At 33.2% G+C, this 22,941-nt stretch overlaps 1 protein-coding gene across 1 annotated transcript in view; it reads right to left on the bottom strand.

Moving 5' to 3' along the window:
- Positions 1 to 16,155: 16,155 nt before the first annotated feature.
- Positions 16,156 to 22,941, bottom strand: part of LOC145248096 (endoplasmic reticulum mannosyl-oligosaccharide 1,2-alpha-mannosidase-like) — a 92,293-nt gene continuing 85,507 nt past the window's right edge. Inside the window, exons 10-11 of the mRNA XM_080109885.1 lie at positions 21,342 to 21,536; positions 16,156 to 16,549 (exon numbers count right to left, since the gene is read on the bottom strand). Of these exons, the coding sequence (XP_079966011.1) occupies positions 16,217 to 16,549; positions 21,342 to 21,536 (528 nt within the window). The 3' untranslated portion in view covers positions 16,156 to 16,216. The remainder of the gene's footprint in view (positions 16,550 to 21,341; positions 21,537 to 22,941) is intronic.

Raw genomic sequence — 22,941 nt, 5'->3', positions numbered from 1 at the left:
AAAAAAAATAAAAGTCAGTTCTGCAATATGGTCACATCGAATATTTATATGATCGTGCATACTTCGTTTTAATTGGCGCATGTACATGTTTATGGTACAAGACAGGATATGAATATAGGGGATATGTGTATACATATATATATATATTTTAACTTCACATATAAATAATTTGTTTTTTTTCTTTGATAAGAGAGCTATCTACATTTAACAATGTTCAACTGAAATTTAAAAAAAATAAAACAGCCAACAACCATGCTTCATTCCAAAAATCAAGATTTAAACAAAACTTCTCTCACAATGTTTATCGAATAAATGAATATATGAAAATGCATACACACACACACATATACAGACAGATATATATTTAATTCAATTATTTTAATTGTCAATTATCTTCGCACATAACTCCCCAAGGATGGTCTGTAAACAGGGCAAAAGTATTCTGAATTGTAAACATCACAAATTCATCAGCCTTTTCCCACGTGAAATATAAACTTATCAAGAAACTTGAAAGGATCTATCCCAAAATATGTAGACAAATATTGTCCATTTTATTTAACCAAATATGTGTGTGTGTTTGTGTGTGTGTATGTATATATAGGGTAATCATTTACTTGAAACATACTCGGTTTGTACATACCAATCATAATGAATTAAAACATCTCTCATAAATAAAGTCCTTTTATAATAAAAAAAAAAAAATGTTTTTTGTATAATTTAAAAAAAAAAAGTTCAAGCTCAATGAATACCTTTTTATTGGATTCCATAGCATATATCGTGTAATATCCGAGTTCAAATATCAAGTTTTCTCAGTTGGTCATTTATTACTTTTCAAAAGGTAACCATTACAATATTGTTTCATACTGTGACTAACAAGTATGATCATAATCTTTGGAACGAGAAAGAAAGGTAGAGCATGTCGGTTATACGAACCATGTAAGTTGTCCAAAATAGTGTTTTTTATAAATTTATTAAGGTAAACATCTGATGAATACACGGTGTGCAGACTTGTTCATCGCAATATATAATTATTTCCACAATCACACAATGCTGAAACTCATACAAATAATGATAGCCACAGTTAAACAGTCCTAAACTTAAGTTTTGCCCTCATTTGAGTTCATCAGTAGATTCAAAGCTAGAGTCACTTGCATATAAGACAAGTACCCTGCCATCTGAGCCACATACAAGAACATCTATCAATTAACACAGATCAAGCAAACCACAATGAAGTTCGACTGTGGACTATATCTACTTCTCAACAAGAGGTGTAGTCATCCAACTACTAAGAACCCAGGCCGATGTCTCACAAGTAGGATTTTACATTCACTAGAATGAGGTCATCCAACAAACAAATTAGGTTGGTGCAAAAATAATGATATTTTTTGACATGAATTTGAACGTAAAAAAAAAAAAAAAAAAAAAAAGACAATATTTTTCCACCAACCTAATAATATCAGATTTTTATATATATATAACTACTTAATTTACTCACATAAAATTAATATACGAAAGTATATTTATGCGTAAGCTTTAAGTATTTACTTCAAAAGTGCTCAATATGTAGGTAGAGCTAGTTAGTAAGTTATAAAATGTATATGGCGATTAAGCTACACTGAATATTCCGTGTTTCATCCACTTTAGGATTCTTCAGGCTTATACGCATAAGCCTGAAGAATCCTAAAGTGGATGAAACACGGAATATTCAGTGTAGCTTAATCGCCATATACATTTTATAACTTACTATATATATATATATATATAGCAACTCACATTCAAAAATTATATATGCGTGTTTCATGTTTCAAGTCACTCAATGAGTGCCATTGTTACTATGAAATCCAGTAATATCTGCAGTATAGTAAGTTATCTAATAAACTAATTTCTTTCAGCAGGTTTGCTTGGTAAGAAGGATGACTAATTACCCAGCATGATAAATAAAAAACTTTGCAAGGGTTGGATCAACTCACCTGTAAGGTGAACAGCTAGCAAATAAAATATCAGCATGATCGACAGGGGAACAATAGGCAGTCCTCGAATGAAATGAAGGCTGGTTGTATCAATGAATTTTTCATGCCAATGAATTTTACTCTGTTGTAATGCTGGGCTATGCGCAACCTCAGCATCTACACGCTAAAATCATCTCTTTGCACAAGAAGCTCTTTCTCTGTCACAATGAGATTAGTTTGCGGAATTTGGACTGTGTAGTCCTATGAAGATTCATTGATAGCAAAGGAAGTGCTATCATTGTCGGACATGACAATGACCAAGAAGATTTATTTTATATATACATATATAGATAAAATTTTTAAAGTTACAACTTACCCTACACTGTAGCAAATGTCATATTTTTAAGAAATGTAATGGCTGTGTGATATATTTTTCAGTCATGGTATTGTACAATTTACAAAATAGAATTTTCAATAAATATCATAGCATCAGTTTTAAAATGTAATTTATGTATGTGTCTATATATATATATATATATATATATATATATATATATAAAGTGATGGGATAATTTCAATATTTTCCCCCCTGATTCTGATACAATTACTGATTCTGTACTAAATTCTAGATTCCAATACAATTACTGATTCTGATTCTTTTAAAATCTCAATATATTTTTTCCCCGATTACCATAAAAACACATGTTAAATGTGCATATATTTTCTCAAACGTAGAAACACACTTGGGGGGGGGGTCTTATCTATAAATTTTAGTTTTACTAGCCATTTAAAATCAACAAGTACTTGTTGCATTTTTACTACCCGCGGTGGAAAGTTTTGTTTTAAACAAAATCAAATAAAAACGATAATTAGAGGAATCGTTTTAGGCATTGCAAAATAGACACAATTTTTCCCGATTCCGATACCTCCAAAAGCCCCCGGTCCTGGATATGACCTAAAACTATATCCGATGGTGAGGCCCCAGCTTGCAGGCCTTGGGGAGTGTGGAGCCACCCTTTAATTGCTATTGCTCCCAGGTCCACTCTGACCCGGAGTGGTAGTACCTGTTAGGGTCCCAACTATGGGTTAAATAGAATCCCACTTAAAAAACAAATATACTCCATTAAAAATCGTTTCTCAAAATAACTAGATTCGGCATTAAATAACCTGAAAAAGGTTGATATGCCATAAAACAAAAACAACATCCAAAAGTCCTTATTTTTTTTCCCCGATTAATCATCCCAACACTAATGTATATATAATATGTTGTGTCCATAAAGGATAGAGTAATTTGTGTAGAAAATCTTAAATAGGAGAGCTCAATGAGTTATGACCTTGAAATCCAAATGATTTATGTAGGTCAGACAGCTCAACACATTAGACCGAAGTATGTGGTTGAGATTTCGATTAGTAGCAGTGTACTGAATCTTGTTCTTTCTCCTCTTCGCTTCCTCTTAGTAATACTAAAACAGCATATGTTTTTTTCATTCTTGAGTCAGTCAGGCAACAGTCTTCAACTAGTTTGCTCATTTGAAAATGCTCTATTGCCTATAGGGTTGAAATAAATTTATAATGAGATATGACTAACAAAACTTAGTGGTCTTCTTTTAAATTTTATATATATAATTAAATAACTTCAAATGTATTGAATTTAAAACCAATATTTTTTTCAAAAGTGTTTAATAGGTATGTCGAACTATTATAAGTGAAATTATATAAATGTAGTTGAACTTTTCTGATGTTTATATAATTTCACTTATACACACACGTGTGTGTGTGTGTGTGTGTGTGTGTGTGCACAATTCATGATGATAAAATCAATTCATGTGTGCTTTTGTTGTCTTCTATAATATAAATCTTACTTGTCTATTTAAATGTATGTATGTATGTTTGCCTAAAACTTTCGACAGAGGCGATGGATTTTCATGAGAACGGTATCATTTTGAAGCTCACCCTTCGGACGACAAATATCGAAAAACTGGCTAAAAACATTAATTCCTTCACTCTCAGCTGGGCACTTTTCTACAAGAAGGGGAGGGTCACTTTTTTCGCCAATATTTTTTGAAAGTCATCCCATCTTTTCGATTAACTAGCCTTAATTTTAAACCTTCGCTACTTCTGGCTTGGCGATTGACGCAACGGCAAAGACGTCATATTTCTTTTTCCCCGTTCTTTTCCTCCTTCGCAGTAAGGGTTCAAGCCTACCTGTCTACTACCACTTTTTTTTTTGTTCAACACACACTTCCAAACACCCGGGCAATGCCAGGTACACAGGCTAGTTAAAAATATTTCTTGGCTAAAACTGATGAATTTCTTCATATTTGAAAATGAAAAACAGATTTATGGAAAATATGAAAGCATACAAAATTATACTTTGATTTTTAATATTTCGAGCGATCCTCTGCTTTTTATCAAAAATGTATTGTGATACGAATTGGACAAATATAAAATTGCTAAGAAAAACAGAACTTTTTCCAATTTTATGCAGTATACATTCTTTCTCAACTTTCAAACAGAACATACAAGGTTTCATTTGGCTGGTTGTTTTGTTTTATGGCATATCAACCCTTTTTCAAGTTAATGCCTAATCTGATAATTTTGAAAAAAGTTTTTATGCTTCAAGTTTTTTATATCTTCAAATATTTATTCATGGTGTTTTTAGTTTGGTTGCTTTATAGAGAAAACTTGTTATTTTTGTTTTTGTCTTTGATTGTCATGATTGAGTTTTGCAATGGAAAAAAAACAATATCAATGTTTGGTGCATTTTAGATCAGGCAACCAGTATCTTCAGATAGCCTGATTTGGTAGCACTAGTTTATTTTTAGGACAGAGACACACACAAATATAGAGATGGTTGGGAGTGGGGGGATAATTATACAAATTATTTTGATAGAGTTCACTATTCCATATTGAATGCACACCAGAAAGTCAATATTGAAATAATGTTATGGTCACCATAATAATTATAAACATAAAAAAAAAAAATGGATACCAGAAAGTTACATAACAAAAAATTTCCACATTTCGTTGCAGTTTGTAGTAGCTGAAACAATAAAGCTCAGCAGTGACGTTTAAGGTGGACTGAATTGTTTAAGCCTCATAATGATTTCCATTTTTTTTTTTTTTTTTTTTTTTTTTTTTTTTTAAATTAGAAGAAATTTTCAAATTTCCATGCTGATAAATATATGCTTAAAAATACTTGTCCGTACAAAAAAATCATATTGTTTAATAGAGAGTAGCAATTTAAAATCAAAATAATAAATCCAAATGATCACAATTTAATATATACACACACATATATATATATAGACGCATCATCTTGGAAGTTTTTTTTTAATCTTGAAAACTACATTTAAAAATTAAAAACAAATTTTTAGTCCTTCATTGTAAAATTATATGCCTGATACTATGGTAATAAAAGGATAAAAAATTTGACGATATGAATTTAAAATATAAAGGAAGAAATAAAAAAGCTCGACAATTCAATAATGCTTTTATTTAAAAGATTGTAGATTTGAATATAATTATGTTTGTCTAATGTGAAGCATTTCCTTTTGAACTTCCAATTAGTGTCGGGTAATCAAGACAAAAATATGGATCATTTTTTTCATCTCTTTATATTTATTTCATTAAAAAATTAGTTTGTAGGTTGTCTTTAATTTTACGGTATTATACTTCAGTTTTCAGATAATGTTGGGTCATCAGGAGAGAATACAGACTATTTCAGGGTCAACCTATCGACAGCTTTTTATGCATATAGCACCCCTCCCTCACTGATGTGAGGCTGTATTATCTGAATTGTAAGTAAATGAACTGTTAAAATCAATAAATACTGGACATTTAATAATGGAGTCGCTTCTGTTTTGGTTAATTTTAGCATTTCACATAACACACCCATTAAACTTTAAAATAAAAAAATTAAGTATAATATCCCAGAATTAAAAACAACTTACAAACTCATTTATGAATGAAATAACTACAAAAGAAAGTGGCAAAACAATTCATATTTCTATCCAGATTACCTGACACGAACTGGAACCTAAAATGAAATACTCCATATTAGAAAACGGCTGAAAAATATAATTATATCAAACTTACAATCTTTTGAATAAAACCCAGACGAATTGTCAAGCTTTTTCGTTTCTTCCTCTCGATTTTAAATTCATGATACTATACAAGAATAAATTGATACAGTGGTTTCAAAATAGGTAGTAAATCCAAACCTGGGATTGGGGGAGGAGATGAAGATAATCGCTACTGTCTCCTTGTCAGTCATTAGCCTGCTGACTGATGAGAAGACTACAGGGATTATCCTCACCATCACCTGAGGACAGGATTGATTACTGTTCTGGGGTAACTGACACCCCTATTCCTGTCTTCATATGGACTCTCCCATCACTGTGAAAGGCAGCCATTTTGGACTCTCTAATCAGAGATTCCATGCCAGCCTAATCGTTGACATGACTTTACAGACTCTCCTGTTTGATATTGTGAACCCCTAAAATAGGCCCACAACATCTGGCGACGAGGATGAGATAACCTCACAAGGACCCTTTCCTTTGGACTAATAATCAAAAACGTCTATTTTCCTATTCTTCTGACTCGACTTTAAATTTTTCTACCAGCTTTGAAAAGTTCAACAAGTTTACTTCTTTTTTTTCAACAACAAGAAAAAAAAAAGAAAGTTATCACCAAACCAAAACTGTGAGTAGAAAAAAAATATATATTGCTGTCCTAATCAATTTCTTGTTTTAAAACAAAATAGATTACATTCTATGCTGGAAAAAAAAAGTTATTGGTGAACTTGAATTTACGCTTTTGTATTTTTGAACACACGTGTGTCCTATTTTTCTGATTCAACTTTAAAAAGTTCAACAAGTTTACTTCTTTTTTTCAACAACAAGAAAAAAATAAGTTATTGGTGAACTTGAATTTACGCTTTTGTATTTTTGAACACACGTGTGGTTAGCTGGCAAGCAACCATTTTTTTTCTCTGTTACGGTGAACGAGAAAAATAAAAACAGAAACAGAAAAGTCATTAAACCGACTCTACATAGGACACTTACATCTAATCCACAATTATTTATTGAAACAAGTTCTACCAACGTGCCAATGTGGATATGTACTGACCATAAAAGCATATTTGAGGATTGTAAAAATACAACTCTATTAAAGGAAAATATTTCAGCAACAACAACAAAAGGAAATTAGAAAAATACTGAAAGTCGAAACTAAAAAAGTTTATGGACTTCAGAGAAAAAAAAAACGGTAACTTTAAAAAAATTTTTTTTTTCTCTCTCTGATATTTCTTAAATACTTTTGATGTTGGCAAAATTCTCTGACTTCAACAAATAGTACAGTTATTCACTATTTTTTTTTTTTTCCTTTCATGGAAATTAAACAAAAACTTTTTAAGTGTCTTATTACATTTTCTGCTAAGATACAACACGGAACTTTTTTTTTTTTTTTCCTTCTGTCCCTCCTCATGTGTGAATATTTATTTCATATATCATCTTCATAAAATTGTTTTTTCTTGGTGAAATTTCTCAGACCTAGAAATTCGGAGACTAGTTATTTTTCAACATGGAAGAATTTTCAAAACAAATAGCTGCTATGATACGGTTGCAGCAAACTCAGTTCTCCGAAATACAAAAGCAAAGAGAAGAAGAAAGCAAGCAAATGGAGGAGGAAAAATGACAAAGAGAAGCAGAAAGGTTCGAAGAAAGAGAAGAAAGAAAACGAAGAGAAGAAAGAGAAGAAGAAAGAAAACAATTTAATGCCCAAATACTTTAAATGCAAGAACAAGCAAAGAGAAAGTTGGAAATATTATCTAAGGTTATATCTAAGAAAGACAGTAGAGAGTCAGACAAGGACGTTTTTTCCCAAACTGCAATCTGGTCAACGTTGGAAACTTTTCAGTACCGGCCTGATGAAGAATTAACTTTTGAAGCCTATTTCCGCAGATTCGGCGACGTGTTCAGAATTGATTGTAAAACTTGGAGCGAGCAGATGAAGGTTCATCTCTTACTACAAAAATTGGGAGCCATAGAACATAGTAAGTTTGTGGACTATATACTGCCAAAACAGACGAACGAATTGTCATTTGACGAGGCTGTAAAATCCTTAATGGAGTTATACTGCCCGAAAACTAGTTTATTCCATAAGAGATGGAAATGTATAAACCTGAATCGCAAAGAAGACCAAGACTACACAACATTTGCGTCAGTCGTGAACAGGCATTGTGATAATTTTAAATTATCTTCGTTAACGGCCGACAATTTCAAGGTCTTGATTTTTATTCAAGGTTTAGTCTCAACCAAGGACGCTGAAATCAGACGCAGGGCATTGAACACACTCGAAAAGGAACCGGACATTACCCTTCAAAAATTGGCTGAGGAATGCCAAAGAATTATTTCTGAGAAACAGGACTCCAGAAATATAGAAGAGGCAAATGTATCATACATCAAGAAAGTGCAAAATAAAAAACCGTTCTTCCCAAAAAGTCAAGTGAAAACCAAACGCAATACTCAGGAAACATACAAAAATAAGCCTGATTTACCACGTTACCCATGCCGAGGATGTGGAGAACTCCACTGGCAGAAAGATTGTCCTTACCGGTCCCGTAAATGCGATCTACGCAGACGCAATGGCCACAAAGCCTCGCATTGCAGAGTAAAAGGACCTCGCAAGAGTTACGTCAAAACGACGAGAATTCTAGGGAAAGATGAAAATGTACGGAAGTACGTAATAGTCAAAATCGGGTACAAAAACGTAAAGCTTCAACTTGACAGTGGCTCAGATTTGTCCATAATAAACTATAATACTTGGTGTAAAATTGGCAAACCAAAAATGAGACAAACCAACAGAGTGGCTCACTCGGTAACGGGAGAACGCATTAGGTTTGAAGGCGAAGTCACTACAAATGTAACATTGAAGGGCAAAACTTTAACACTAAAAATGTTTGTGTTAAAGAAATCAAATAATCTTTTCGGAACAGACTGGATTCAACAATTTGAACTCTGGGACTCGCCCATGAGCGATTTTTGTCAGAAAATAGACAGCCCTACGGCCGAAGCAAAAAAAACTTAAGGAAGACTTGATGGAGTCATTTCCTAATGTTTTTTCGGGCAAATTAGGCTGCTGCACAAAAATGAAGGCGAAGTTCGAATTAAAAGATAACATCACCCCGGTTTTTAAAAAGAAACGCAGCATACCATTTGCCTCCATACAAAAAATTGACAACGAGCTAGATAGACTCGTCAAGGCAGGAATACTGACCCAAGTCGACTACAGTGAGTGAGCTGCCCCCACTGTATACGTAAAGAAAAAATCAATGGATATTAGAGTCTGTGCAGACTTCTCGACAGGGTTGAATGCAGCACTAAGGGATCACCACTACCCAGCCCCGAGGAAGTATTTACGAAACTCAATGGAGGAAAAATTTTCTCAAAACTAGATTTAAGCGAAGCATATCTACAAATTCCCGTGGAAGAAGAAAGCTCCAGACTCTTGTGTATTACCACCCACAGGAGACTGTTCAAGTTTAATAGGTTAGCTTTCGGGATCAAGGTCGCCCCGGCTATCTTTCAGCAAATAATCGACACTATGTTGAGCGGCTTTAATTTTTCTATAGGATACCTAGATGATATTCTAGTAAAAAGTGAATCTATAGAAAAACATAAAAGACATGTTTTTCGGGTATTTGAAAAAATAAGTGAGTATGGCTTCACACTGAAAGACACCAAATGCGAATTTTTCCTCAACCAAATTAAATACCTTGGTCAGATAATAGACAAGAACGGTAGATGGCCCGATCCTGAAAGGTCCACAGCGATAAGAAATATGCCTGAGCCACATGACTTAACAACTTTGCAAAGTTTCTTAGGCTTAGCCAACTATTATCAATCTTTTATTCCAAACCTGCATACTTTACGTGCACCCCTAAACGAGCTACTTAGGAAGGACAAAGTTTGGGATTGGACCACAGAATGCCAGACTGCATTCAAAAAGCTAAAAAACGTGCTCACATCAGAACTGTTCCTGACCCATTATAATCCGAAACTGGACATAATCGTCGCTAGTGACGCTAGCGCATATGGAATCGGCGCATGCATCCTTCATAAAATGCCTGATGGTTCAACGAAACCGATAGCACATGCGTCTAGAACCCTACTACCGGCGGAAAAGAATTATTCCCAAATAGAGAAAGAATCTCTAAGCATTATTTTCGCTGTGACTAAATTCAATAAATTTTTACATGGAAGACATTTTAAGCTTCAAACGGACCATAAGCCGCTCATCACTATCTTTGGTCCAAGAAAAGGATTGCCTACACATACGGCAAACAGACTGCAAAGATGGGGAACAATCCTACTCAATTACGACTTCGAAATGGAGTTTCTACCATCAAAGAAATTAGGACATGCTGACGGCCTATCCCGGTTAATACCAAAAACTGGAGAACCGCTTGAGGATTCTGTTATCGCATCACTTCAATCAGAGAAGGACTACAGTTTGATTCTATGTAACACAGTGAAAGAACTTCCGGTTACCCTAGACGACATAAGAAGCCGAGAGTGACGATTTTATAAAAGAAACAAAAGCAAAACTGGAATCGGATGAACAAGTAGCAGAAGCTTTCTCAGTGTGCGACCAGGTTCTACTATACAGAGATAGAGTAGTTATTCCAGCGACCCTACATAAAAAAATCCTCAAGGATTTTCACACAGGACACCCTGGCGCCACCAGAATGAAGAGCCTCATGCGTTCATACGTGTACTGGAAAAGCATGGACAAGGACATTGAAGAAAAAGTGAAATCATGCAGAGGATGTGCTCTAGCTGCGAAAGCACCACCTATTCAATTCAGTCCATGGCCCAAAGCCGACTATCCATGGTCACAAATACATGTGGACTATGCAGGACCACTTGATGGACACTACTACCTTATAATAGTGAACAGTTTTTCCAAGTGGCCCGAAGTCTTTAGATGTAAGAGCCCAACTACGGACTTCACCATAAAAACTCATGAGTTATTTGCACGATTCGGAGTAGTCGACTGTTTAGTGTCAGATAACGGCACTCAGTTTACGTCCGGGGACTTTAAAGAGTTCATTAGAGACTTCCAAGTGGACCACATTACAACTCCGACATACCACCCCAGGTCAAACGGCCAGGCGGAAAGATTTGTGGACACACTGAAGAGAGCTTTGAAGAAGGCTAAGGACACGCCATCCGAAAAAGCCCTACAACAATTTCTCCAGGTGTACCGCATAACGCCCAACGAAAACACACCATCCCAGATGTCTCCAGCGGAAGTAATGTTTGCAAGGAAAATACGGCCAGTTTTTGATAAGTTATTACCAAAGCAGGTAAAACCCACCAAGCTGATGATACCCAAGAAGAACTACATGCCGGGAGAAAAGATATTTTTCCAAATGCATAAAGATAATAGTACCTTCTGGGAGCGGGGAACGATCATTAACTGGATCGGTCGTATGGTCTATATGGTGGAAGGACCACACTCCACACATAAGAAACACTTAAACCAAATTCGCAAATGCACTTCAGACGAGCCAAGTGAAATCCCATCTGTAGAAGAGACGATGAACCTCCTATATGAGGCATTTGACCTGGAACCTCCTCAAACCAGTACGGAAATACGTCGTTCCACTAGAAAAAGGAAGCTGACGGACCCCTTGGAAGTCAACCCGAAGAGAAAAAATTATATTTCAGAGAAATAAATCTTCGGAGGGGGGTGTTCAGGGGTAACTGACACCCCTATTCCTGTCTTCACATGGATTCTCCCATCGCTGTGAAAGGCAGCCATTTTGGACTCTCTGATCAGAGATTCCATGCCAGCCTAATCGTTGACATGACTTTACAGACTCTCCTGTTTGATATTGTGAACCCCTAAAATAAGGCCACAACAATTACCTACTATAAAAATCTCTGGTATTTATGGCTAATCGATTTAAAACTTCATAGTATCATCTATAATGATTATTACATTTATGATAAATATTACTTTCCTAAACATAATTGAGCTCTTTATTTATTTCCCCTTAACGGAACATCCATATGTACATACAAGCTGCTACACTTATAAAGAGTGAATGCTCAATATCAGTAAAATTAACGTTTGAAGAGCATTGAAACAGAATCAATGTCTAATGGTGATTATTAGTTTATTGCCTTGTGTTGATCAGCATTTGATAAGTGCTAGGTTTTAAATATACTTACTGTGCTTAGTTGATTCTATGTCAGTGGTCTTCAAGCTTTAATTTACATACATTCATTATATATCTATATATAATGAATATATTGCTGTGGTTTTCTTAGATGTTAATCCGATGAAATTCTGGTGTTTATATCCTTTGAAATCAGTTGAGATTAGCGACCTGATGATACTGGTTTTGAAAAATACATTTGAAACACGTATGCACATATGTAGCCAATAATGTTTGTATAAAAAAGAAAATTCTACAATACACATATAAATATATTTATATGGAGGGAGAGAATTTAGAAAGACTGTAATTATCAAAATTGAAAATATATAATGTGTGTGTGTGTGTGTGTGAGAGAGAGAGAGAGCACTTTGATAAGGGAGATTATTGGTCAAAACTTAAGGATAATGTATGGGTTCATCATAAAAGAATAGAGCACTTTAGATAGCTGATAATGCATACATTATATATATATGAGAGAGAGAGATTATATATTTTCGATCTTGTTAAAAATTGCACTGTTTTCTTTTCCTATCTCCACATTTTGTTGTTCTTGTTCCTGTTTCAATTTTTGTTTTATGTTGAGTTGCCTGAAATGAGCAACCCTGACACAGGAATGTCCAACGGTCACCGTCAGAAAATAAAGGTAAGAATGAATAAAGAGTAAAAGAACAAGACTGAACCAAATTGCATAGTCTGCTGGCTGAAATGCCAACCCAATTCAAGACAGGTTGAGCAGAGTGCTTGTATATATGTGTATAAAATTCATATAACGATATATAACCAAACGATATATAACCAGACGATATACAGAAAAAAACAAATGAAAAAGATGCAAAATATATTAGTAGACTAATCTTTTGTACAAGAGATGGATATAAGGATGAGTGGAAGACTTTCCCCTGATGACTATAATCTTTTTCTCCTTCCTTTTCTTTTATATTCATCTTTTCTACAAAATTGATCAAAAATATAATTTGTAGTCATTTAATAAAGAACCAAAATATTAATTTACTAATATGTTTGGATTTCTTCTGTCTTCTATATTTTTTGGTAGTCTTCACTTTTCCATTTATTTGCATATTATATATACACACTATTAATCATCATTCCAAAAACCAAAAGATGTAATTAATTCATATTCATAAATTTTTATTAGTTTTTTTTTTTTTTTTATAAGCGCCTGAATTTTCCTTATAGTACATTTTACATATATTTTATTGAATAGCAGAAGATCATTAAAAATTCCTGAGATGGGTGTATGTTCTTCAAAAAATTTAAAAAAAAAACACTAGAAAGTTTTTTATATAGATTGAAAAAAAGAATTTGTAGAAAAAAAAATACAGGAAATGGAGAAAGTTTGCAAAAACATAAATAATAAAAAGCATACTTATTGGAGTATTTATAGGCACACATCTCAAAAAATCTTTCTGAAATCCACCATGGCAATGTAAGACATTACCCATGTTTTTTAAATTCAATTTTTTTCTTTTTAAGAGTGTATGCCTATAAAAACTATAATAAGTGTTTTCTTTTAATGTTTTTGCAGACTTTATATATCTCCATTGCTCTTTTTCTTCTCTGAAATTTTTTTATTCAATATAATAAACTTTCTAGCAGTTTTTTGAGAAACATACATTTATTCCTGAGGAGTGTTTTTAGTGGTCTTCTGCTATTCAACAAAATGCGTGTAAGATGTACTATAAGGAAAATCCAGACGCATGTAAAGAAAAACAAAAACTAATATAAACTTATGAGTGTGAATTAATTACATCTTTTGGAATGATAACTAATGATATACATGCTCTGAAAGTGAAAACTCACTTTTATTGAGCTTGATATTTGTTACAATTCAAAATATAATTTACAGAATATATGCTTCAGTAGCATATATTTTGTTATAATCTTAAGTATATATATATATACACACACACACACACACACATTTAAAATGACGTATACGCAAACGAAGATAAGCAAATACCTCCATTGAATAAATTTTTTTTTTTTCAAATACTTTCATAAAAATGTGTAGCGGTAGATTCTTGTATTAATACTTTTTAAATGGTCAAAAACAAGAAAAGGGCAAAAAACTTTTTTAAATGAGATGATAGTGAGGATGAGGGTTACATTGAATGAACATGGGATCAATTTTTTACAGTCCGAGAGTGATACATGAGCCAAGTTGGACTAAATATGAGATCGCCAGACTTGAATGGCCATAAAATATCCCTTTGATGATTAACATTCGCTGAGTGGGTAATCCATGATAGGTGGCGGGTAGCGGATATAGAGGATATCAATGTACACTTCCTCTTCTCTTGGACGTAACCCAACTCTTGCATTTCTGGTCCTTTATTACAATTACCTTGCCATGAAAAAAAAAATTTTCTTTTAAATAATCAATGTTTTGTTTTGGGCATGGGTACTTTAATGGCTATAAACGCTTAAAATCTCGCTGCATTTCGATAACAAATAGGTGCAAGTTCAAAATGCAACCTAATTAAAAAAACAAAAATCTTTACAGAACGAAAATGTCATATTCCCAAAATCATATAAATAGATCAAGTAGTTTTATTTTTTACTAAGAGAATCAAATTTTATGAGGAAGGAAAAAGAGACTGTCTCATGTCACCATCTTGAAAAAAAAGGGCAGATAACTCCACAATAATTCATACTAGCGAAATCAGCCTTGTAATGCTAACAATTTCACATTAGTTGCTTAAAAATTGTTTTCTTTATTAAAAAAACGTACTTGATCAATTCATGTGATTTTTGGAATATGATATTTTCATTCCATAATGGATACATACATCATAAATATTTTTCTGTATCTGTTTTTTTTTAATTCTGGATAAGAACCAATAAATAATTTTTATTTTAACTTTTACTTACTACGTAATAATATTACGAGTGTTCTATTGGTGCTTATAGATGGGAACTCAAAAACATAAACTCTAGAATGTTACAGTCAATATGGCATGCACTTAAACGTCGAATATAGAGAACGTTTTCTATTGCCAAAAAAGAACAAAAACAATATAGTAACTCATTAATAGGTAAGAGTTACTTCTTGAACTGCAGTGTACTAGAAAATCCAAGGTGGCAAATAAACCAGTTTGATATCTCATAGTACATAATAATTCAGTGACTCTTATACTCAAATGGCTTTTGGCCTTAATAGTGACTCGTATAGTAAAAAAAAAAAAAAAAAAAAAGATTAAAAAAACGACGACAAGACAAAACGTTTACTTGAAGATTAATTTCAATACTTCATGCATTTAAACATCAAATGTAGCAAACATTTTGTGCTGTCCTAAGTTGAAACAAGCACCAGTAAAATGATAAAATCAATAATCTTATCATGTAATAAATAAAATATAAAATCAATACTGCCTGTTTGTCATCGAAATGAACCAAAATCCTAAGAGTTTATCGAAGTAACCATACAAAAAAATTGGACGATTTAAAAATAAGAAAATTTGTTTCTTGTCCAAAATTTCCCCATATTAAAAAAAAAAATAAAAAAATAAAGAAAAATCTGTATTATGTATGTATCCCTGATGAAAAGAAAATATCATATTCCAAAAATCATGTAAATTGATCAAGCAGTATTATTTTTATAAATAAAATCATTTTTAAGCAATTAATGGAAATTTGTAGGCATTACAAGAAAAATCATGCAGGTATGAATTATTGTTGAGTGATTTCCCCTGGTCTCTTGAGATTGCTTTCAATATGGCAGGTGAAACAGTCATTCTTTGGTTAGTTATAAAACTCATTTTCTTATTTTAAAATAAAACTACTTGATCAATCTAATGTGATTTTTAGAATATGATATTTTCGTTTTGTCAAGGACATGTGCATCATACAGAATTTCCTTTAATTTTGTCTTTCAATATAGAGAGAATATTGGACAAGCACCGAAAATTTTTTCATGATGAGATGACTGTAAAGAAGTACCACCATTTACTTTCCTTTTTGTTTTTTTGTTTTCTTTTTAGATGCTCTTTCTCAGAAAATAAAACTAATTCAAGCCTCAGGAATCATAAATGGGTAAAGGATGTGCCTCGCTATTGAACACATATTTATCAAGTGGGATAATTGGGTCGCCATCGGCAAACAAAAGATAGAAATACTTTAGCGTCTCAGCTAGAAAGAAACTCTCCATCTTATCCCGGAAACCCTGGTTTGTGATGCTCTTCACATTACTGATGGAAGCGTATCCGGCATTTGGAAGTTTTGTATATTTTTCAAATGCCTGAAAGATCATCCAGCCCCATTCTTGGTATTTTTTGTCCTTAGTGATTTGGTACAAATAGAACAAACTTTCAACTGTCTCGGGTCGTTGTAGATTGTGTGCATCCGCAGGCTAAAATGAAAATACAAAAAGAACATCAAAAAAAATGTGAACATTGTTAAATGCAAATAGCTATCACAAACTAGTTTACAGTTTAGTGTACAGAAATGAGTAAATATAAAGAAACTAAACCTGTTAAAAACAAGCAAAAGTTATAAATCCATTGGCTTAGAATGAGTGCGTTATGTTAAAGTGGTTGAATAATGGTTAAATTTGTGCTCATTTTTGGATTATTAATCCTTAACTGTGCACTGAACAAATACCATAATACTTAGTTTGCTGCACCTCATCATAACAAAGCTTCATACCAAATTTTCAGACAGGCATAAAGAAATATAATATAGATATAGACTAGCCTGGGTGCCCGGCATTGTCTGACTGGGTGTTTGGAGGTGTGTGTTGAGCAAAAAAAATAAAAAAGTGGTAGTAAGCAGGCAGGCTCGAACCCGTACCGCGAAGGAGGAAAAGAATGTGAAAAAAAAAAGTGACATGTTTGCTGTTGCATCCATTACCAATCAGGAAGTGATGTAGGTTCAAATTAAGGCTAGACAATCGAAAAGAGGGGATGACTTTCAAATATATCATCAAAAAAAGCAACCACTCCCTGGCACTTTTCTATTATTATTATTATAGGAATTAATGTTTTTGGCCAATTTTTCTATTTGTCGTCCGAAGAGTTGACTTCAAAATGATATCGATCTTGTGAAAATCCATCGTCTCTGTGAAAAGTTTTAAGCAGACATATAAACATACATACATACATTTAAACAGACAGGTGAGATTTATATTATAGACTAGCGAGGGGTACCCGGCGTTGCCCGGGTGTTTGGAGGTGTGTGTGATTTTGGATAAATCAAAACTCCGTGGGGTGGGGTGGGGAGTAAAATAAAAAGAAAAGTTTTGGTAGGTGAGTATGAGGATCGAACCTGAAACCTTGAGGCGAAGTTGAAAATTAAAGTGTGAAAAAAAGACTGCGACGTTAACCATTGGCCCACCGCGAGATACTAACAGAAACACGTTTGAATTTATTTAATTACTTAGATTTGGCAGGTGCACGTTTTAATGACTTAATGAGGTCAACTTTGACTGCGGGATAGTATTTTATTTACTTTTTTTATTTTTATTTTCCCAAGATGTTGGTGGGGTGGGTGGGGTACCACTCCCTTTGTCCAAATTGAATAGCAATTGTTTAATATAAGGAAAATATTTCCACATTGATCAAAACTGATTGCTTTCAGACATTTCCGGCAATTGCCACCAGAAAAATACCGCTAGAATAAGTGTCGCTTTTATTATAGGAAAAAGCATAATCCACATGCGGCGAGCGACAAATGTTAAATATTTATCTTCCCGAAGTGGAGCAAATTAAATAGACAGGCGAGCTCCGTTGTTAACTCGGAGATATTATGATTTCTATGTGATATAAAAAGTTTTAAGAAGTTGTGAGCCGACCGACTGCTTTTCTTAAAAAAGCCTTTCTTGGGCATACACAAAAAACGAACACATTTTCGCTTTTATATATATACTAGCAAGGGGTACCCAGCGTTGCCCCGGTGTTTGTAGGGGTGTGTGGTGTTAAATAAAAAAGAAGCTGGGGGGGAGGGTTAGGATCGAAGCCGAACCCCTGAGGCGAAGTTTGAAAATAAAATCGGCCAGCCAGAAGTGAAAGATGTTTGAAAGTCGTCGAGCGTTACGACGATGACGATGTAAGCATTGTTATAAGCGAAGTAAGAAAACAAAAAAAATAACGTAAGGCAAACGAACGAACGTTACGTGAAAAATGGCTTAAATAATACAGGGTTCAATATTTAAATGTAAAAAATAAAAAAAAACATCTCACACCACGATTCGAACCCAAAACGTTTAGATAATGAACCAAGGCCTTAACTACCTGCGCTAAAGCGGCGTATATAAAGTTTGTTCGGTTTATCAACTATTTAAAGTAAATCAGATCACAACACCATGACGTCATCTGACGCATGTGTTGTTGACCCTCGCCCCTGTCGAATCTGTCTAGACATCTTTCTCTCTCACTCTCACTTCGTCTGCCTTACTCTAAAGATTGGAAAATGGCGTCTGGCTGTTTTTATTTTAAAAAAAAACTTTGATCGTTAATATTTTTTGTAAGCATATTTTTTTTTTTTACTTTATTTTTCGTTTAACTATCGTATCTACCTATTTTGAATGTGGTAATAACTTTGGTAACGTTGCCATAGCGTAAAAGTTCATAGTTTAGCTTTAATTAAATTTTTTTTACCGATAACAACATTTTTAAATTGTAAATTCAGACGGCCATTAGAGGTTGCTGACGTCAAGATCACGTGACATGACTCAGCGGGTTTTAAATACAAGTTGACCCAAAATAAACGGCCACGTGTATACTTTATGTAGAAGAGTTGGCAGCCGTATTTTTTGGGGCAGTTATAAATCGATTTAAAAATATGTAATGTTTAACATTAAAATGCCACTTTTTTGGCCCCCCCCCCTGCAGAAAATCGATCAGTTGACGCACTTCTGATGGTCACTTTGGGCCAATTTTTTGATATTTGTCGTCCGGAAGGTGGGGCTTTCATATGAGACCAAGTTTGTGAATTTTTATTGTGTCTGTCGAAAGTTTTTAGTAGACACACAAACATACATACATACATTTTCGCTTTTATATATATAGATAGATTAAATCCCCTTTCATTTAAACTTGTGATAATATATTTAATTTGGGGATTATTTTGATTACATATGTATTTGAAAAGAATTCCATCTTTTTACTTTATCATTCAAACACTACCGTGTTTGAATACATGGTTAAGTATTAGTTTTACTCATTCAGAACTGCTTTAAAGTTTCACCGTTCACTCATTTTGCGACAAAATTTCAAACAATTTTTACAGTTCATAGGTCACCTTCTCAGCTATATTTTGAAATAAAAATTTTCGATTCTCATTCATTAAAACAAAAGTCATAATAACTTATTGGTGTTCAGAAGTCTTCAGAATAAGTAAGGAACATTAGAGACGGTATCTTCTGATTGGCTGTTGGTTACCATAGTTGGACTGAGTTATCTCAAATTTTGTATGGACCTTTGTTATGATGAGCAAACTAAGTATTATGGTATGTGCTCAGTGCACAGTTAAGTTTTTCCTTTTTTGTTGCCAAAAACACCTTCATAAATCATAGTGGAAATGTCGATCACATGCTATTTTATTTGGATTATATAGAGAGTTAACAAAAGTGATGCTCTTCGCCATGCTAGGGCTGATAATCTTTTGCTTATGATGTCACTTAAGACGTTAGTAATATATGGATTCTTAACAATGTGTATGATATTGAACATAAAAAAGAAAATATTATTTCAAAGCAAAGCCTGGAAAAATCATGGATTACATAGAAAAATACAAGTATGAAAAATAATATGGTTAAGAGTAAAAGGACTCATTAAAACTGGAAAAGAAAAAGACAAGATATTCTAGCAAAAAATATAATAAATTTATTACTTAAAATATTGCAGCATTAAGAATTTTTTTTAAAAATTCAATTTAACATTATACATAAATTCTTAATGCTGCAATATTTTAAGTAATAAATTTATTATATTTTTTGCTAGAATATCTTGTCTTTTTCTTTTCCAGTTTTCACTAGTCTTTTTACTTTTCTAAGTTTAATCTTAACCATATTACTTTTCATGCTCGCATTTTTCTATGTAATAAATGTATGATTCTTCTCTTGTGTCATTAATAGGATATTTTTCCAGGTCACCTCAAGTTAGATCACAATTTTTATTCTTTTATTTATTTATTCATTTTATTCAATTTTCACCCCAAACAAAGCACAGTGCCACTTTGAAGTAGGGGTCTACTATCAGGGACATAAGTTGCAGGGGTATTATGAAGCGAGATGAGTAGCAAGATGTCTGTTCACATTACATTTGAACTTCTGCATGTCGGTACAATTGGGAAAACAGAATCCCGGAAGGGAGTTCCAAAATCTAGCAATTCTGGGAAAGAAACTATTGGAGTAGAAGGCTTTCTTACACCTAGGGATCTCTACAATGAAGGGGTGGGATTTAGCTGCTTGTCAAGTTTGTCGGGGGGTATTCATGTCGAGGGCGCTTTATGTGACGCGCTTTATCTTTTTAATATATGGTGTAACCGGTGAAAATTCAGATTTAAGTAGCACTCTTCTGAAGGATGAAGATTCCATCCTTAGTGCAGGCAATATTTAGAATACAATTGCAAATTATTTAATACTTCTACCCAGTCATATTTGTCGAAACAAGACCATGTTAGCCCCCCCCCCCACCTTATTGATTAAATAAAGGCTTCTGTTTGAAAGTTTGTTTCCAAAGTTTGAGGGAAGCATTTTAGAGTTCAACAAAATACACCTAAAGAAAGTCAAAGGTTGCATTGGCCGAAACGTTATGCAAGATGAGAACAGTAATCCAAATAATATAAATCATTAACCCTCATTTAAAAAATTACAAAGCAAAAACAATTTGCATTAAATAAATATGTTTTCTTCTAGCAATCGTAATTTATCTTAATTTTTAAAATAGCAAAAATCAGCAAAACTTCTTTTTTTTTAATATAATAAAAATATGCGTAAATTTGAAACTACAGACTTGGTTGGTTTCAGTTTTTGATAAAATTAATTTATATTTATTTATATTTTGTCTATTCATTAATAAATCATTGAAATTCTAAAGTCAGTTCGGAATCATGGAGTTCATGAATATAAAGTTACCCTAACAGCGTCTCTAGGAAAGTGACCAGCCTTAATTTCATGTCGTAGAGTAGAAAAGTGCCCTTACTTTTACAATGAGATCCTCCTTCGCTCCTGGTGCCATATTGAAGTAGACAATTTCTGGGCTTAGTTTGGTCGGCATCCGATTGTACATGTTGAAGCAGGTCTTCATCAGTTTCTTAGCAAGTTCCAAGTGTTCATCGCCAAGCCCATGCATATAGCCGAGAGCTAAAGTGCCAGGTAAGTAACAAACCAAGTGATCCTGGCCAACAAAAAAATAAATAAATTCAATTTTTTTTTTTTATCACGGTGCTTGCTTAAGCATATAAAATATAACTATCACATAACACTAATAATATTTCCACTGGAAAAGTGCGAAAAGCACTGGGGCCTAGGGGAGGCTTTTTGTCACTCAGACCCCAGAGAATACCAATGGAGATTGACAGCAAGAGATCAAAGGTAAATGGTTGTTGTGATAACAACAAAAAAAAGTAAAAATAAAATAACAACAAAAGAAAGTAATCTGCACTGGTTATTGAGATAGATGGAGGGCACTAGAAATACAGGAAGACTTGTTGTCACTCATACTCCAGGAAACGCCATATGGGTGACTGCTGGTTATGGCCTGCATGAGAACTATAGAGTGAATAATAACTAGTGTTTCCTAAAAGGCACTGAATCATTTTAATTCTTATCTATTTGCATATTTTTAAACTTATACAGAAAAAGAAATAAAATTTTTAGTTGTAAGGTAGACAACTCCTATTATAGTCTCTAATGTAGGATATGAGTTATCCTCCCCTTCTGATTTATTTTTAGATAAATTTTTGAAAAAATTCATATTATTAATCATCTTGATTAGATTAAGTACTTTTTTATTTTTTTAAATACATTGATGCAAAGTACATTATAATATTGCCAACAACATGGTACAATAATAACAAATGAAACATTGCTAGTCAAAGGCAAAGATTGAATGGTCAGCGAAAATGCTTTTTGTATCGGAGTTTGAAAATTCAACAAGATAACTTCATTTGTTAGATAATAATTATAAGAATTTGTGTATATATATAAATTAACATAGGGTCATTTGTGATCGTAGGTTATTACTGAAAATGAGTATACAGCATGTGTCAAAAGTAGTAGTAGTAGTAGTAGTGTGAAGAAGAAAATGAAATAAAAGAATGAAAATAAAAAAAGGATAAGAAAAATAAGGAATGCCATTATATATAAAACTGTTTTGTTTTTAAATCCTTAAAATAGTATTTCATGGTAAACAACTGATAAATCCATACATATTAGGACTAGCATAAATTCTTGGAAACAAACTAACGCAGTGACTGCAAAAGAGATAAGTCGACTTACAAACAAAGAAGTTTTTCACCAAAGGACTTTAGATTAAATGTTTTTTTTTTTAATAGTTTTAAAGGTTAAAACAATTTCCATGAACATATCATGGATCCAAGGTGAACAAATTTATTATTCATTTACCTACATCCAAGAATTCAATACAACCAATAATTTCATATGTGATTATTTCTGAGATGATATGGATTTTTATCAATATAAAGTCTTTTCATTAGAGCAGGGTATGTGCATATGTTAGTGATGAGACGATTCCAATATTTTTCCTGATTCCGAGACAATTACCTGATTCCGTACTAAAT

The sequence above is a fragment of the Euprymna scolopes genome, chromosome 26, assembly GCF_053919585.1.
Source record: "Euprymna scolopes isolate OS-2025 chromosome 26, ASM5391958v1, whole genome shotgun sequence".
Taxonomy (NCBI): domain Eukaryota; kingdom Metazoa; phylum Mollusca; class Cephalopoda; order Sepiida; family Sepiolidae; genus Euprymna; species Euprymna scolopes.
Note: the sequence above shows the minus strand (reverse complement) of the source record. Positions and strands in the feature narration are given on the sequence as shown.